At 41.8% G+C, this 19,286-nt stretch overlaps 1 protein-coding gene across 1 annotated transcript; it reads left to right on the top strand.

Annotated features, from left to right (window-relative positions):
• Window positions 1-19: 19 nt before the first annotated feature.
• Window positions 20-19,241, top strand: LOC111216297 (major facilitator superfamily domain-containing protein 2B-like). The gene is made up of 15 exons (XM_022737782.1): window positions 20-186; window positions 841-1,199; window positions 5,978-6,103; window positions 6,225-6,349; window positions 10,239-10,362; window positions 11,990-12,068; window positions 12,214-12,395; window positions 13,730-13,820; window positions 14,949-15,070; window positions 15,587-15,670; window positions 16,079-16,162; window positions 16,366-16,475; window positions 17,895-18,038; window positions 18,288-18,464; window positions 19,022-19,241. The coding sequence occupies exons 2-15, from the start codon at window positions 858-860 to the stop codon at window positions 19,068-19,070; spliced, it is 1,839 nt and encodes a 612-aa protein (XP_022593503.1). The 5' UTR covers window positions 20-186; window positions 841-857; the 3' UTR covers window positions 19,071-19,241.
• The last annotated feature ends 45 nt before the right edge of the window (window positions 19,242-19,286 follow it).

The raw sequence follows: 19,286 nt of genomic DNA, 5'->3' as shown, positions 1-19,286 counted from the left end.
CGTCACTGCAGACCGACAACAACTGAGAGTGGAGACGCGCAGACCATCTCCATCCTCCGCAGTCTCCTTCTCATCCTACTCGGCTGACTGACTGGCAGATCACCCCGCTGCTCAAACTAAACAACTAACTAACTGACTGACTGACTGCAACGCTAACAGCACTGGCTGCTTCTCCATCAGCACAGGGTAAGATGGTATTTTTCTTCTAGTTTTGTGTGGTTTTTTTTTTTTTTTTTTTTTACACGCTTCAGTGTTCCTATCAGGTGTGCAGAGTGGTTGCTGATGGATGCACTTACAGTAATAGTAAGATGAGGTCGGACAACAACACAATCCTGCACGGGACATCGTCGCATTTCGCGCCCCGTTTGCTCATTCTCAGTCATAAGCAGCTGTGCAAGCATGCCAGATACAGCAGATGATGTTAACCTGAATGACTTTTAGTTGGCTGTATATTTGAAAAGGTCGCTTAAGGTACAGTGTGTTCATGTGCGCGCGCGCGCGCATGTGTGTGAGTGTGTGTGTGTGTGTGTGTGTGAGAGAGAGAGAGAAAGAGAGAGAGAGAGAGAGAGAGAGAGAGAGAGAGAGATTTCTTGTTGCATTCTCCTGCATTTGTATTCACCTGTGCTCTTTGTCCCATTTATGTGTGTTTTCCAAAAAGCATGTCTTTGTCTGTGCTCATACATGTGTGTGCTTATGTGCAGGCATTCTTGTGATGGTATGTTGCAGTACATGCGTGTTTTTGAGTGTATGTGTGTGTTTTCTTTGCATATATGTGTATGTGTGTATGTGTGTGCAGCAGTGCCTGTCTGACTTTTCCCTTCCCTCCTGGCCTCATTCCAGAGCACAACAGCATGTGAATGGCAGCAGAAAGCGGCAGAGTTGTCACAGAGGAGCAGGAGGAGCTCCCAGCCTCTGGAGCTGTCACCCACGCGCAACACACACACACCCGGAGTCAGAGCCACATCCAGTTTCAGCCTCTGACCTACACCACCCAGTGGCAGGTTCCTCGCGCTGTTGCTCACACAAGGAGTCACAGCCACACTCACTTCAACACGCTCTCACACACACAGCCTCAGAAGTACGGCTGTCGCCTCACACACAGTCTCTCAGCCATGACCAAGGGAGAGAAGGGAGTGCAGGGCTCTGTGGGGAAGCTCATCAAGCCAACTGAACCGCTGTTCCCCAAAACTCCTCAGCAGGTAAGATCACCTGCTTTTTGTGCTTCTTTTGTATTGTTCTACAGGTTGTCATCATATGTAATGGCACTATTTTCACTCAGATGGCTTTGACCCTTGTTTGGACACCGGCTGTATAGTAAGACATTTAACTGAGCTGAGGTTTTAAATCTAATCTGGTGTGTTTGCGGCTTAGTTTGGCTGTGACTGACTTCATATGATTGGATGTAGAGGGAAAAAAAAAAAAAAAAAAGATAGAAAGTGTGAGCTCTTTAGTCGCTTATCTGTTTGTGATTAATCAGCTGCATTGTTTTCCTGCGAACTGTAATCCTCCAGATTGTAGAGTCAATGCCTGGAAGTTGATTGTTTCTTTTGAGGGTTGTTCCCATTGATGGGGTAACTTTCTTGATTTCTTTAGTCTGATCACGGCGATATCAGTGGGCTTTGGTGATGGAGACAGCTATAATCGCAGCCATAACAGGAAGCAAACAGTGTATAGATAACAGAAAGGGATGGGTTACTCTGCTTTTGCACAACACTGATTGACTGACCGAGTTGACTTTCCTGTAATTTTTTTGTTTTGTCTTGTGTTATCTTTCTTAAGTGTTGGAAAGCTACATGATGATACCGCTGCTGTGTGATAAGCCTGTATAGTAGGCAAGCCTCTTGTGTGTGAGAATGTGTTTGAATCTGCCGTGTCCTCAGACTGATGCTGCTCCATATGCACATGGCCCACAAGCTGTTAAATCAAGGCAAACGACATGCAGAAACCCAAACCTTTACATGATGTATTGTCCCTTTCGAAGGGTAGATACCACATTATGCAGACGGTGTTTCAGATACTGTTGTAATGAAGTACCATGGCAGTTAGTCACTCATTTTCTGTTTTTGCTACAGTGGCTCAGGGTACCCATGAAACAGCATTGCATCACACAATCTAACCTGTTCTGCAACTGTCTCATCTCTGCCAAACCTTCACCTAGTATGCAGTGTTTTCTTGTTTTAGCTTGACTCTATGGAGATGGATTTGACACGTGAGATTTTAACCGTGACTGTGAAGTTGGTTTCGCTGCAGAATTTGACCGATATGAGCACTGTAAAACATAAGTTGCCCTGCTACCCTCAATGAGCTAAATGAGCTGAACTTGAATCATTTCTTTGCATCATGAGCTGTTGTAATGTAAGACTAAGTTCCATGAACTTGAGAAAACAGGTTCAATAATGCTGATATTAAGTTCAGTCAAAAGCTGTTATATTACCCTGACTATTTTTACATTCAGTTTTGCTTTGTTGTTACATTAAATCAGATTGAGCATACAAAAAACAACCTGAGTGGAAATGCAGGGGAATTAAAAATCATAAAAAGTTTTGAGTGCAAATATGGTGGTGGAAAAAAAAAACGCCAGATCAGTGTGTAACAAGTGTAACCTTCCTCAAAATAATACATGAAATAAACATAAATGACACATTATCATTTTCATTCCTTTGAGATCTGACTGGTATTCTTTCAATTACGTCACCTCTTTGCACCCTCTTCTTCTGCAGTAGTTTATCAGCACCTGACTGGAGAATTAGCGCCACCAGCTGCTTATCTATCTATCTTAATGTGTCCAACTTCTAACTTGCACACGACAGTGGCAATTATCAATTTTCTGGAAATTAACTTAAAATTTGTGTCAGACTTTGCGTGGAAACATTTTCTCACTGTAAAGAGTCAGTTACTTACTAACTTATGGTCAGCATTGCTTTCATGAATATCAGAGGAAATAATCACGGCTTGATATGTATTGAAGACGAACAGCACGTTTCTATCGTTTCTTCTGTCTTTAAACAAGGTACTCTTAAGAGTTTTAACCTCCAAACAATGCATGCTGGGAAGTCTGCGATTAAATGAATAAAACTTATACAGTATGTTTACATGTGATGCTAAAAGGTAATAAATCCCCTTGTGGTGTTTGAATAACTTTTGGATTTTTCTCTGAAAGACGAATTTCGAAGTTGTATGCATGATACATGACCAATAAGGATGCCTGAGTGGGACATAATAGACGACAGACTTTTCTCTCTTTGTGAATGTGACAAAGTGATAGATCCATAGTCAGTAAATTGTCACAGCTAATTCCACACAAAGAGCCTCCCAATCCATCACAAATGTTCTTCTAACAGAGCTGTGTCACTCTGACGATATCCATGCAGATGGTGCGTTTTAAAAAAGAGAGTGAATAAATGAATGGCTATAAATTCTGTACACCAGTCCATCTCAGATTTTAGCAGCTTGCTGCCATCACCGCCATAATCAACCTTTCCTTTCATACTCCATAATCCATAATCTGAACTGACTGGACAAAGCTCCTGGTGTCGACCACTGTGACCAGAATCCATATTATGACCTTGATGCCCAGAACTGTCAGAAAATCCTTTACAGAATCAACATTTAAACTGCTTTATGGATCAATTTTACCAGCTTAACTTTAGCGTGTAAATACTGAGTGTGCTCGTTTTATATGGAAATATAGCTTAGCTGCTTTGGGAGTTTTTTTTCCCCCCTCCTTTCTTTGCAGTCGAATTATCCTCAATCCTGATTTAAATTACTTGCGGTGCAGTTCAGGCATTTTAAATTGTTTTCCCCTCAACAGTTAAGGATTCATTAACTTTAGAGATTAGTCTTATCTGTCCTTGTCCCTTGCTTGTTGACAGTCTGAACTTTGCAGATGCTCCCTTTACTCTGAGCCAGTGTTTCTATATAAGTATGTGTGTATGAGGTTGAGATGTGTGTATGAGGTTTTGTTTGTGCGTCCAGACAACAGTAGACGGGACATCCTGTTTATCCTCTTTGATGATAAGAAATCAGTAATGAAAGATTGAGAGTAAGAGTTCGGAGGGAAAGAATAAGTGTTTAGAGTGAAAGAGAGAGAGCGAGAGAGCAGTGATGGGTGCACAGAGTATTTTTGCACATCATCAGTTAAGCAGCATTCTCCAGACACCAAAGACTTTGATTTTTCTCTCCAATTAGGGGTAATTGCAGTGAGAGTGGAAGAAGAGAGAGTTTTGAAGTCGGAACCGCCGCGCAGCCTTTACTTACCTCTGACCCGCTTGTCTTGCGATTGAATAATTACACACCTCCCTCCTGGTAATTGTCGTTCTCGAACCCCTCCATATTTTGATGGGGCGAAAAAAGGAGGAAGAGAAAACGTGAGCCGGATAATAACAGTGTGTCGGTCGCGGCTGTGGTTACTTTGGTGATTTCCTTCTTTCATAAAGCTCTGAGGGGAGCAGCTGCGGGCCAAGCCTGGGCCACTGGATGTGGAGTGACACTGTTTTTCTTTGTGTATGTGTGTGTGTGTCTGACACCAAAGGTTGTACAGACTGGGGGAAAAGGCAAAAGGTTGATATGTGTGCACAGCCTCGGAGACAGTCGTAAATACTGGGCTCCCCACACTCGGGTGTCTTGTCTTATTCATGTGTGAAGATGAAAGCTTGCCCTTCTCGCTACACACACGCACACACACACACACACACACACACACACACACACACACACACACACACACACACACACACACACACACACACACACATTAATGTACACAGAAACACACACACAGACACAAAGTCACATGCCTGATGGTTTTAGCAGAGCACGGTGAGGGGAAACGGAGCTGTGGATGCCTCGGTGGGTTTCTCAGGCTCCTCCATGTGCCTCAGTGTCTGCGCAGATAGACCACAATGCAAATATCCGACAGGGGTTCTCCTTCTGATCCTCTATTTTACACACAGCTGCTTGTAGTTGGGAGACAGGATATCTGTTTTTAGGGAGTGGAATTGATGAGAAAACAGATCAGTGTGTACACATCCTCCTCATACATCACAGCAGATTCAATGTGATGTAGCACTTTAGTAACTGCTGTGATTTTCTTTACATTCCTCTGGATCACTGAGGTGCCGCAACATGAAGAAAGAATGTTATTTTTAGCGCACCTGAAATAGAATTCGAAAATGATCCAGACTATGAATGACTACAGGATTCACTATTTGTGAGTCATGAGTCTGTTCTCATGGCCTAATTTATTTTAAAGTGACACACCTAATTGGTGTGTCGTGTCTGGGAAGAGGTCTTTACTGTAAGTGTGACAAGGAATTTGCTCAGTCTTTGCTAAAATAGTGAAAATGTTAAACATTTTCATGGAACGGAGCTGAAAAGAAAAAAGGACGATTAGTTTAGTTGGTTGGATTTTAGGGATTTCAGTTTAAAATACCTGATTCAGTTACACTGAGTCTAGAGGTCTGTTAACATGTATGTTTCTCATAGTCGATTGTGTAACAGAAACTTACAGTTTATCATGTCAAGACTGAATCATCCTCCCTTACTGGCTTTCAAAATGACAAATTCTGTTTTTATACTCCTGACTTCCTTTTCCAGGAATGAGTCGGATGAAAAGTAATGATGTATATTGACTATGATTTAAATATATTCTTTTGCATTACGTCTGTTGGCCTTAGCATTGAATGTAAGGTTGCTCCATGGATGAGTGTGCATGCATAGCAATTTTGGAAGCAATAACCCTATAGTTAGATTGTACTTGTAGACTGTTAGATTGTGCGTTTGTGTCAGCAATTATTTTTCAGTGGCTGGCATCTTTTGTTCCCCACATTTCTTGTTCCCACCTGGATGGAGAGTCTTTATAATAATAACGCTTGCAGTGCAGAAAAGTTAATCTGCTCATTACCAGCCTGACCTTCAAGGACATCATTATCTCTATAAAATTTTTTCCCCTCCCTTGTCACCTCTTTTCTTTTCACAGACCGACTTGAGCCACAAATTGTCGTTATGCAGTAAGTTGTGTTTTGCCATCGGCGGCGCACCCAAGGAGGTGGCTGCCAGCGCCACAGCCTTCTTCCTGCAAATCTACCTGCTCGATGTCGCTCAGGTAACGTGTTTAGGGAATGAGAACAGAGTGTGTGTGGCTCCCATGAATGAATAAATGGGTATTGTTGTTTTGTTGCCTACAAATGTTTTGAACTCCAATCTGTCCCTGTTCTGCTCTGCAGATCACAGCCTTCCAGGCCTCCATGGTGCTGTTCATTGGTAAAGCCTGGGGTGCAGTGACCGACCCTGTTGTTGGGTTCTTCATTACAAAGAGCAGATGGACCAAGATTGGAAGACTCATGCCTTGGTAAGCTCACTGAGCATACAGGAAACTCCTGTATTTCTCCATCATTTCTAACTCCATTACTTGTTGTTCCTGTATTTCTACCTTTAGGATTTTGGTGTGTCCAAAGTAGAGCTCAGCAGTACTGACAAAATCAGATTTAAAAACAAAAAAACATTGATAATAAGATGAAAGGACTATTATTGCTTTCAGGTAATTGACACAAAAGGAAGTTAAGAGAACGTAATGCAGCCTTTAAGACCAGAAAAGGATGACATTTAAGCAATTACAACAAGTTATAATAATCAGAATACAACAGGCATGTTGGGCTGTTGCTCAGCTCTACTCCCAAGTTATGTAAGCACCCACGGCTTGTTTATTTATTTCTTTATTTAAGTTAATAACCTTGGGCAAAATGTTCCTCCTCTCCTTAGTGTGCACATGGCAAATACTTCTGTTTACATACAGATAAACTTGCATAAAGGACTGTAATTTGTCGACAGATTATGAAACATGTTTTGGCTCGCTCCCACTCTCTCAGACTTAATTATGGTTGCTACATGATGCTAATATTCGTGTGAAATCTCAACAAAAACAAGCCATGTGCCCCACTTTCGAATGGTTTTGAAATTATTCTCAGGCCTGCTCCTCTCACCTGAGGATTGGGCTGCATAAACAGCCATTGTGCTTTAATTACACTGTTCCCGCCGCTCCCTCTCATGAGCTACATACTATAAGCTGCAAGGGCGTGGGGCGTTCTTTTGCCTTTTGATGAAAGACAATAATTCTGTGGCCAAGGAAGTGCATCGGCATTCTTTCATTAATCTTCTGCTACTGTGCACAGTAGAAATGTCACAGAGCAGGACGCAGCTCTGTTTTTATTACCTTCAGGAAACACCTCATCTCACTTTTGGGCATCATCCAACTTTCTTCTTCGTTTTGAAAGATGTCTCATCGCCTTTAAGAGCAAGTGCAGCTTACTCTGTGACTCTATAATTGTGGATTATATGAAGCTGTTACTGCCATTTCCATAATCACCATTTTCAAAGATGATTTTGTAAGCGGCTATGTGTGTGTGTGTGTGTGTGTGTGTGTGCGCGCAGTATATGTCTTTTGAACACACTTGCGTGACATTTACTGTAATAACACAGCCAGTATCTAATGCCTACTGCATTATAAACCATAGATTACACACAAGCTGACAGTGCTGGAGGGGGACCAAGTCCACTGTGGCCAGCCAGCCGGGCTCAGTAGCAGACAGATGCTGATGGCTGTTAAATCAGCTTTGATTACCCCCGGGAAGCTGTAGGTGTATGTGTGTGTTTGTGTGTGTGTGTTTGTGTGTGTGTGTGTGTTCTTGCTTTGTGTGGTATATGCGGGCATTTTAAATGTGTGTTCATCAGTGTTTGTGATGAGAGTGCAAGCCACTCCCTTAGTTTTTACCCCTCTGGAAAGTCCCCTCTGCCCATCCAGCAGGAAGTGCTTTTTCCTGTCTGTCACATCCACAGCAAGACATAAAGCGATTTGTATCTTTGTTAATTCTTTAGGATGGAGTCATTTGGCCCAACATGCCCCCATGGGTGTTGCAATGTTTATTATTGTGTGATTGTAGTGATGCACCATCCCACCCCGTTAATGAAAGACAAACATGACAGTGAGGGTGTATCAGTGGTGAAAGATGTCCTTCTTTACTTGAGTAAAAGTACCAATGCAACAATGAAAAAAAACTCCATTGTATGTAAAATCCTGTATTTAAAAACCTACTGAAGTAAAAGTTAAGAAGTATTCTTGACCCACATGACTGATATATCATTACACAGTATGTTGCATTATTTGAAAGAAAGAAAGAAAGAAAGAAAGAATGAAAGAAAGAAAGAAAGAAAGAAAGAAAGAAAGAAAGAAAAACAAAGTTCTCATGTTCACTTTTTGGAATTTTTCTGTTAGATTTGCTTTTTTTATTTAGATCATTTTACCTCTTTGGTTGTTGAACAGTTATTTAAATAATAACCATCTGAGAGGTTTGGCAGGAAGAATCACTCTTTGGTGGTGCTGCTAACAACTCATAGACATCTGAAACCTATAAACAGGGGCCCCACCTAGACACTGCTCTTTTGTAAAGGGTCAGAAGCCAAAAAAGTTGAGAACCACTGTTTTAATTTTGAATTATGTCAAACAAAAGATCCTGTTTTATGAGTTTATCCTATGATTCTTAAATGAAAAATGTTAAAGGGGAGGTGTCCTGATTTTACAAAGTATGTTTGTCGGTCTTGGGGACTACCTAGGCATATATGACAAAAAGTTGTATAAAGCTTTTTGTTGCTCCAGAGGCAGTTGCATCGTGGGTAATGCAAGCGTCAGGTTTTAACAAGGAAGAAAAATGTGTGGAATATAATAGACAATAACTGTGGTTTTATTGCATTGATTGTGGCTCTTGCTCTTTTAATTTGGAAACATTTGCCTGTAAATTGTAGTGGAGTTGAAGTATAAAGTAGCATAAAAGTAGCTACAAGTATCTTTGTTACTTAGCACCACTGGGGTATATGAACACTGCTAAGCTCACTCTCACCTACCAGACCTCTTCTAAATCCTCTCTGTCCCACTGCACATCATCTAATTAACATGCTGTAAGTGTCCTGAACAAGTCAGTGAGGAGAGAACAGTAAGTGCCAGTCTCCTATCAAGGAGCTCCGGCTTAATTAAGACTGTGCAAATTATTGGGACAGGTGTGGATGTGCGTTCATGCGTCTCTGATGCCTGAGAAAGTATGCAAATGTTTTTTTGCGCATGTGCCTTTGTTGCCTCTCCCCGAACACAGTCATCTTGCAGGAACATTCTAACTGTCCCATTCACCCCGGCCCCGTGGCCCTTTCATTGCTCCCATGACCAAGCGGTCAATACTGCAGCACCAGCGTTGTCAGCCGCCTTTGTTTAAGCAAACAATCAGGAGGAGAGTGAGGTGGGCGGGCTGGACGATGCTAGAAATGACCGTAACTGGCCTCTCTCTACCTCTTTCTCCCACTTTCTCTCTTTATAATTCACAGTGGAGAGCAGGTCAGAGGTCAGAGCAACCGCAGGTTTTGTCACAGTCACCTAAATTCCATCAGTGCCTTTTTTTTCTTTTTTTTTTTTTACCTGTAGATGCCCTGGTGTTACAGCTGTTCCAGTCTCTAGGCCATATGACAAACAAACTCCATTTACTCTTTAAAGGAAAAGAAGAAGAGGGTGGATGATATATTGGTGTTTGCAGATATGTCATACTGTAGATCATCCACAATCTGCCCTTTTTCTCTTCATTCTGAAACACACAGCTGTTCACTTTAACCATAATGACATATACCAGTTGTTTACTTATGAATTATACATAGCCCACACACTGTATCGCTCCAAGTTCTGAGAAAAACACAACACAGCAAAATTGCTTCATGCTGCGTTTGCTTGAGTGTATGCTGCATATTTTTCTATTTCAGTGTGTGTGTGTGTGTGTGTGTGTGTGTGCGTGCGTGTGTACGCGCACGTGTTTCAATGATATGTGTGGGTTTGGAATATTGTGGTATTTCCCTGCTCGCCTGTCCTGCCCAGGACAGATTCCTATCATACTTACAACAACATAATCATTGAGCAGTCAGCTTAGTTGCACTGTAATCTGCCAGAAATATGGCCTGATTTTAACACTGCTTTGAAAATTACATAACACAACCACTGTCATCGCTATTCTGACAGTTTAAAATGGTGACAGGGGCTGATCTTTGATAGCTTAGAACCATTAATGTAGTTCAGATTCATACATACATAGATTTTTCAGGATAAGAAAAATGTGGGGGAAACCGTAGAGCCTTTTTGTTCCTTTTTCACCAATTTATTTATCCCAAGTTTCTCCCATGAGTCTCACCTGACACACCTTTATTTTTTGTAGGATGGTGGGTTGCACTCCGTTTCTGGTGGTCTCCTACTTCTTCCTATGGTTTGTTCCCCCTTTCATCGGCGGCAGGTTCGTCTGGTACCTGGGTTTCTACTGCCTCTACCAAACCCTCATCACTGTAAGTGTGCATGCTCTTTCAGAATCCCTGTGTGTTTGATGTTTAAGAAATCCAAACTGATGTATGATGCTCCAGATAACTGAGCAGGACCTCACATGAAGTAGAAGAGAGACATCAAGTGGGAAACGGGAGATAAAAGCTCTGATTGATGCGGCTCATAGTTTAGAGATGAGATTACATAACGTATAGATAAAATGCAGCAAACGCTCTGAGTAATCAAAGTTTAAAGTGAAGATGATTACACTCATCTCATGCCAGCCTCTGACAGCTCCTGGTGGGATTTACACTTTGATTTGCGAGACGCGCAGCAGATTAGAGCCCAGAGCTCTTAGATACCTCACCTCAAAGGGGAAGTGTAGTTATTTAGGTTTCCTTTTGTTATTATGCTCCAGACCATTCATCTCTCTCGCCCTCTCTGCTCTGCTCTGCTCTGCTCTGCTCTGGGGTAACCCATATAACATGTGCTACAGAGCGTGTAGACCGCCGCAGCCACACTGTGGCGAGCTGTAATGGCATGTCATTCTAACTACTTGATAAGTATATGGTCAGTCCTGCCAGGAACCTCTCGCTGGGTAAATGCTGGTTACCACTTTTAGCCTCCCTTCATTGTCTCTGGATATGTGTTTGTGTGAAGTTTGCTGGGAAAGGCCAGCTGTTATCATTCGGAGGGTCGCAGTCTGTAAACAGAGGTTAGAGTGCAGTATATCATCTGTTTATGCAGTCAGCTAATAATGGGTTTCCATCAAATTAATCAGTTCTCACTTCCATCCGTACTGGCCAGTTATGCATGCTCAATTCTATAAATGTTTGCATCCACTGAAGGCCCCATAAATGACATGCTGTATAGAAGCAGTGGCTTAAAAAAAAAAAAAAAAACCTTTCACGGCCGCGTTTATTTTCATCGTGGCTGTGCATGCTCGTTTGGCCGCAGTGCTGACTGAGCCCTTGTGTAAATTACAAAGTGAAGCAGGACTTGGTTTGCTCGCCTATTCTCTGGGAGAGGTGGTGAGGAAGGAGAAAACAGATCTGAGGTTCGCCAACATGGAAACTGCAGAGATTGCTTTTGATATATATACAGCGTACTGTAAATCTTGCACTGGAACACGTAGATAAAAGACATCTAAAGATATCTGGGGTATTCCCATCTGATTGGGAATCAAATTTTAAATACTAACAAGGCTGTATTTAGGCGCAGTGGTGCTACGGGTTAAATGCTAACACCTTGCACGCTAACATGCTGATATTTAGCTTAATGTTTACCATGTTCACCATTGTAGTTTAGCATGACAGTACACTAACATGTTAATCGCATTGTATCGTAAATGTCAAGCTCAAGGTGACACTAAAGGAAGAGTTAGTGTACCATCAACATCATTAGGATTCACCCTCTGGGGACCATGAGTGTTTGTACACAGATTCATGGCAGTCCCTGCAACAGAGATATTTCAGCCTGGATTAAAGTGGTGGGCCGACCAATTACAGCTGCTAGAAAAAAAAAACAACACAAAAATCATTATTTTTTAGCCACCTCATGAGAGTCGTGCAGCTGTTTGACTGCTGCTGTGTCAGATTTGTATTTATTGCTGCTTTACCTAAACCATGACTGTTTCTTTCTGCTCCATTTCAGTGCTTCCACGTGCCTTATTCTGCTCTCACCATGTTCCTGAGCATAGACCAGAAGGAGAGAGACTCAGCCACTGCCTACCGTAAGATCTTTTAACACGGACTAATGCCTGCTATGCCGAATTCCTCTTTGCCATTTTAAATTTTGCACTTGTTCAGTTTAAAATTGTGTGATTTACTTTTGAACTGCTGGAGCTGATAATTGAATCATCAATCCTGTGATGACAGGAATGACAATGGAGGTGCTGGGGACACTTGTGGGAGCTGCCATCCAGGGCCAGATTGTGGCCAGCGCTCACACTCTAAAGCACTGCCCAACTCACAACATCTCTGCCGGTTACCTTGGCAACAGCAGCGGGGCAGAGATCGTCAAGAGCCTGGTGCACTCCCAGGACTACCTGTCACACGCTGTAAGTGTCACAGTGCCAAGCCAGGAGCCCAGGTGTGCTCGAAGTAGGCCACAGAGTTGGTTTGAAAATAACCTGGACTGTCATCAGCCTTCTCGCTTAACTTGGAGCTGTGGTGTGTACTCAAGGAGGTTTACTTTTGCTAAATATCTGAATGAAAAGGTGGATTGTTCAAAAGCCAGTCCATACTACATAATGTCTACAGGCTCTGACATCCAAAATGGCTTCATGTTTTAACCCAAGTAACCCATGGGATTGAAAGGAGACGCCACTGTTTGATATCTGAACCCGACATCCTGAGTTAGCTCCCAGCTCCTGACCACAACGGGGGTTCCTCCCTCACATCAGGCTCCAAACTGTGGCCCCATTGCATTGAGGGGTCTCCAGTCTGCAAGTCATTACGCCTATTTATATCTTACCAGAACATTTGAAGGCACCCCAGATTCATTATGTTGGAAATATTAGTCCTTTACTTCAAGGCGACTGCAGCTTAACTTAAAGTTGGAGGGAAAGGACACATTCACATTCACGTGTCCACATCTCAGTTTGCAGAGCTGTGAATAAACACGACCGCTGCTGTGAATCCGTAATGTGACTTGTTTGTCAAGATGAAACAAGCCAGAGTCCAAACTGTCCTATGTAGGATTTTGGTTGCGCCGCAGCTATTTGGGCCTCAAATGGCTTCTTTTCCAATGGATTTTGGGTGAACCCGTTCGGGGCAACCCACTCACCAAGCCAAACCCTCTGCAGCCACCCGCTAAATTCCTCCGCGGTCGCTGGTGAGGGTGGCACACCGTCTGAGTCTGCCCTCGGAAACAGGGAGTGTTTGATGTGCATAAATAATAATGAACCGCTGCGCTGAGCCACATGGAAAAATAGCAAACAAACAGAGGCTGTTTAAGGCAGAGCAGTTCCTGTCGGGCTACGGCATTAAACGGTTAAGGATGTATTTTGGGATACAGATCTCCTTGAGGTTTCTTCCTGTTTATACTTGTATTTGCATGGTGTATGTGATGTGTAAGGGAGTTTGCACTGTAAACTGATGTGGAAAAACAACACAGAAAGCCAGGGCCAATAAATCATGTACCGATGAGTGCTAAAATAGGTAGAAACTTAGAGGACAAAATGAATTCAACCACCAAATACAAACTGACACCTACTGCGGCAATTTGTTTTCAGGACTGATGTATAGCAAGTTAAAATGAAGGCCTTGAATTTTTTAGGCATTTGAGAACATAATGAATTAAAGATTGAGGAAAGGCTCAGAATAGATTGTGCCGCATCTGTAAGAAGAGATGGATTGATGTGGGCTAAATGTTTGTTCTTTTTCTCTGCAGAAGGAGGTGTACATGATAGCTGCTGGTGTTATTGGAGGAGTGTTTATCATCTGCACAGTGGTGATGTTCCTGGGAGTCAAAGAGAGAGATGGTGAGACTTTTTTTTGTGTGTATGAACTCAAAGCGCTGAGAGAAAATTAATTATCTACAACTCTGATAGTTGACTATGATTGACTAATCATTTGTTGTGATCATTTGTGTTTTATAAAGCAAAAATGACAAACAGGAACTGGTCCCAGTTTCGCAAATGTGATGATTTCCCTGTAGTTCCTTTTATTGAGCAATTTGAAGCCGTAACCTTAGAGTCTGGGACCTTGTGACATACATTTCATACATTTTTTTTTTTTTTTTTTTTTTTTTTTTTACAATTTTCAGCATTTTATAGATTAATGGTTGAGTGAAAAAATAATACAAATAAATCACCTGTTCCAATTTGGGAACACATTGTGGATTTAAACAGGTTTAGTTGGGGACAAAATTAGTAGCCTGGGGACGTCCTTGGTGGTCTGCAATGCATAATATGTAACTGCAAAGGACTAAGGACCTTCAAATAAAGTCAAAACAGCCAAAGAAGTGAAGTGAAATTTACCGTTTTTCTGCAAATTTATTTTAATTTCTGTTTTCAAGCTAAATGAGTTGCTTGACATGCACAACTCAATACTTGTATAGTAACAGGGTTTTTCAATGGCATATTTATAGGCCCATTCTGTATATAAAGAGTCAATTTGTTTCCACTATGTTCCGTATTATATTGCATTCTGAAGATAACGGTATCCATACAGTTTATTTCTTTGAGAATTGCAGTCCATATATTTCTTACTTGAAGGGTGAAAAGCAATTTGAAGAGATATTCATCCTGTACTACACATTTATTATGGATTTTTCCCAGGTGTAATGTAACAAAAGAGGAATCATGTATCATAGTGTATGTGCATTAACACTTGTGCTATCTATGATGATTAAAGCATATAACAGTCCCTTGCATCTTTTGCACTTTTCCCACACATTGAGAGTTTCATTCAAATCGTTTTTGGAAATCTGCCATTCTCTGATCTTTATCACACTGTAAATGACAACTCTCAGTGGGGCAAAACAGCATCCACTGCAATGCAGGGGCAGTTCCAAGATTCCCAGTGAGCAACTCCATTGCCGTTCTCTTACTGCATGTTATTCGATACGCTACACACTCATATTCTTATTCCCCATATAACCGTTTCAGACCCGTATGCCCCGAGGACTGAGAAGCAGATCCCGTTCTATAGGGGCTTCATCCTGGTGATGAGACACGGGCCATACCTCACTCTAACCGCTGCATTCCTCTTCATCACTGTCGCCATTCAGGTAAATGCAAATTTATTTAGGCAGCACTTCTCAGACATGACACTCTACGTTACAGTAAATGGAGCCGGTCCTGGATCCTGACAATGCGGGAGAACTGCTGGCGCTCAATGTTGATTTGATCAATGTAGAAGAGCACTTACTGAAAGCTCACGGTTTTAACGTCTCAGGACTCTCGAGAGTGATACAGGCCCTGCATGTTCTTCCTGTGTGTCTGTCACTTGTAGGCAGATGTTACGAGTTTAACACCTCAGGTTTAGCCCGTTAAAATTATTGCAGACTTTCCAGCTTTTGCATCGGATCTATTTCTGTATATTTTTTGCCCCTCTCATCTCCGAGGAGGTGTCAGTTGTCATCCATGTGAGCTCCGGAGTGGGAATAAATCACTGCAAAACACCGTCAGCAGCTTCTCCAGTCACTTCATTTGGCACTCAGCACAGCAAGCTGAGCGCCCAGCGACAGTGCTGAGTAGGCAAGGCACGGCTGAATATCTGAATGTTTGATCTCTGATTTCTGCAGCTGGTTCAGAGCAACTTTGTCCTCTTCTGCACTTACGCTGCCGACCTGAGGGATCACTTCCAGAACATCGTGCTGACCATCCTGGTGAGTGAAGCTTTTAGCACTGATTCACCTCACAAGCACCCAAACATCTGTAACATAGATATACACTGGTATGATTAAATGCTACGTAACTTGACTGAACAACATGAAATTGAATTCATGAATTCTTTTTTTGAAATTGAAAAACTTTTGTCACACCTTTTTTTTTTTTTTTTTCTATCACATTGGTTGACCTTTATTTGAACTCAAACAGCTTTTGGATGAATCCGTGACTTTTATGTGGTGTATTTGCACACACTCACAATCATGCTCATCGTTATCATCGTATAAACTTTGACTCATGTTCCCCATCACTATCCTTTTATTATTTCAGACTAGACTGAATCATACTCAAAACCATTCTCCTCATATATGTGTCACACTTAAATCTTCCTGTGCATGTTTACCCAGGTTTCAGCAGTGATAAGCATCCCACTGTGGCAATGGTTTCTGCAGAGGTTTGGAAAAAAGACGGCGGCTTTTTGTGGTATCACTGTGAGTACACAGTTTTTATTTTGGTTTGCCAGAGAAAGCTTTTAAAACTGTAACTCTTTGATGTTTGTGCCATCTTGTGGACAAACTCAGAAGTGTGTTTCACAGACGTAAACTTGACGGACTCAAAACATTTTTTTCTTTTTGCACGAGATCGAATGAAAGAATATTGAGCCAATGATGCATTTTAACTTCTTTCTATCCAGTGGATCATGCCCTTCACCTTGATGCTGGTGTTCATCCCTAATGTGGTGGTGGCCTATGTTGTGGCTGTCTCCTCTGGACTCAGTGTGGCTGCCTCGCTCCTGCTGCCATGGTAAGACTCCACACTTCAGAGCATATTGCCAAACCAGACTTTACTTGTATACAATCTACCAATCTAACATGAGGTGCTTTACAGAATTAAAGCGATAAAGGCAATCCAGCCAAATAAAGATAAAGGAAATAAAGGAAAACAATCCAGAAAATGAACGTAGGACAAGCCTAAAATGTATAAATAAATAGACAAATTAAAAATAAATTTAATTAAAAGCTTTTAAAGTTTGCTTTTAAAAATAATGACACTCTCTTCTGCCCTTATTATTATGAATATGGTTTAAATATTTGAGCTAAGTTAGGGGCCACACACAGCCTCCCCCAACATCTGTCACGAGATCAAATGAAACAAGAGTTTTCTTTTTCCCTGGGTGCTCCAGTTTTCTATTGCAGTCCAAAAAAAAAAAAAAAACAGCAAACTAGACAGAATGAAGACTCTATATTGACCACTGGTATTTAAATGTAAGTTAGAGTCTGTCTGTGTCAACCTTGTAATGGACGTTTTGGGCGTCTCCCTGCCATCTGCCCAGTATAAGTTCGAGGAACCCCCCACAGTGGCTACAAAGGATTAAAAGAAATAGTATTACAGGGAAATGCATTATATCCATTTATATCCATTTCTATCCTTAAAATATTAAAAATCCACAAAGCCTCTGACAATGTTTACGTAAATTCAGTCCTGCTATGTATATGTTTGTCTGTGCTGCGGCTCTGCTGCTCCGCTCATGCCAGTGCCCTTTGATTTGATGCCAAATGTCATTATTCAAACCACAATAGTGCACCAACATGCTGTTAGTGGCCACTTGGTGCCCAGACGGCTGCGTCCACTCAGCCAGTTCATGTCACGGTCATGGAACTGATCTCATTTTTTAGAATTAGAGACAGCGTATATACCTACTTATATACCTACTATAAAGCTGCTATACCATCAGAGAGCTAACACAATGCCAAAGGTAAAACCGTCTTCCTCTTTACGTCTGTTTTCCTATCGTTTCTATGGCCGACTCCGCTCCTCACTCATCTCTTGCCCCCTCCCTAAAACCCAAAATTACAGGGACCTCCCATAGGAGCATGTTTATTTTGGAAGGGGCCGATTGTTTATCCAGTCTGTGCACCAAGACCAGTGGTATCGCCCGCTGCTCATCATCTAATCGTGTTATTAGCTCTGTAATTTTAGCCCACCAGTTTATCAGAGCGCTATAAGTAGGCCTCACATCATCAGCTGCTCGCATCTTGACTGGTTGTGTAAGATGATTAAAGTAAGAGCATGAGGGAGGTCTCAGGCACACATCAGCTTAAAATTGAACCATGTTCGAGAGTGATACTGAGTATTTAAGACAAAGGACACATGCTCACAAAATCCTGCAAAAACAAATAACACAGATTCATTCAATTCTGCATGTGCGTGTGTGCAATCCAGGTCTATGCTGCCAGATGTGGTGGATGACTTCAGACTGGCCAACCCCTACTCTAAAGGCCATGAAGCCATCTTCTACTCATTCTATGTCTTCTTCACCAAGTTTGCTGCTGGCATCTCCCTGGGAGTGTCCACCCTCTGCCTTGAGTAAGTCTGCATTACTACCACACATGCACCATTAACCTACACACTGCTCGATGGTCTGTATTTGCACTTAGTGTGTCATGATACCTTGAGAAACTACATTTGACTCAGACCTGATGCATAATTCATTATGTGAAGGGTGTCGAATTTGCTCATTTGCAGCGTTGCAGCGTCAGGATGGATGTCGATTTCCTGTAATTTGTGTTTAAATGGGATCTCTCCATGTTTGTGTGTGTGTGTGTGTGTGTGTAGGTTTGCAGGGTATGACACCGGCGCCTGCAAGCAGCCTGCTCCTGTAGTGTACACCCTGAAGCTGCTGATTGGTGCTGCTCCAGTGGCCTTCATTGTTACAGGGTTAATGATCCTACTCCTCTATCCCATCAGTGAAGACGTACGGCTCAGGAATAAACTTTGCCTGGAGGAGCTCCGGTGAGCAGAAATCATAGATTTTTACCTGAGAAAAAAAACTGTTCAACCTTTAAAACAGCACATTAAGTTCAGTGCACCTGTCAGGAAGAGTAATACTCAGCCTGGGAAAACAGTTGTATAATGTCGTCTGTAGCTCAGGAGGGCACGTTGATGACATCATTAGGGTTTTTTCTTTAACCCTGATGATGGCATAAAGGTTATTTTTTCAAATGTTAGAAAGCTATCTAAACGTTTTAACGGAAAGCCTGCATTACAATCTGGGGGCACTCAGGAGGCAGTGAAGATCTAAAGAATGATGCCATTGAGTTGCATTATGGGAATTGTATGATCAGGCGTTTTTGGAGCTTGACCCATAATAGAAAAATTAAGGTCTGGATATCTCAGCCTATGCCGGTGCCATTGCCTTCAAAAGCAGAACATTTCTCTAAAATGTAGTAAAGTGGAAGTATAAAGTAGGAGAAAATGGAAATTGTCACACAAAGTACCATAAATGTACTTAGTCACTCTCCACCAGTGCTATCAATGTAACATGTTACTGATATTTGTGTCTCCCGCAGGAAACAAAGCATCAGCTCCAGAACCATGGAAGATTTGAATAACGTGTGACTTGGATCTTGAATGGAGTGAATTTCCAAAAGCCACGTATTCCAGTAACACAGCTGGAAGTTTGTTCTTTAGTGTATATTACACTGATAAATAGTTAAATTGTTTTGATGTAAACATTCTTTGTTTCATTTTCACATGTACTGTATAGTCATCTTGGATATATATAATAAGATTACCTAATTTATATAAATGAATGTATATTATTATTATTTGCTG

This window comes from Seriola dumerili, unplaced genomic scaffold, assembly GCF_002260705.1.
Source record: "Seriola dumerili isolate Sdu_G_001 unplaced genomic scaffold, Sdu_1.0 BDQW01000025.1, whole genome shotgun sequence".
Taxonomy (NCBI): domain Eukaryota; kingdom Metazoa; phylum Chordata; class Actinopteri; order Carangiformes; family Carangidae; genus Seriola; species Seriola dumerili.
This window is presented reverse-complemented; position numbering and strand designations above follow the sequence as displayed.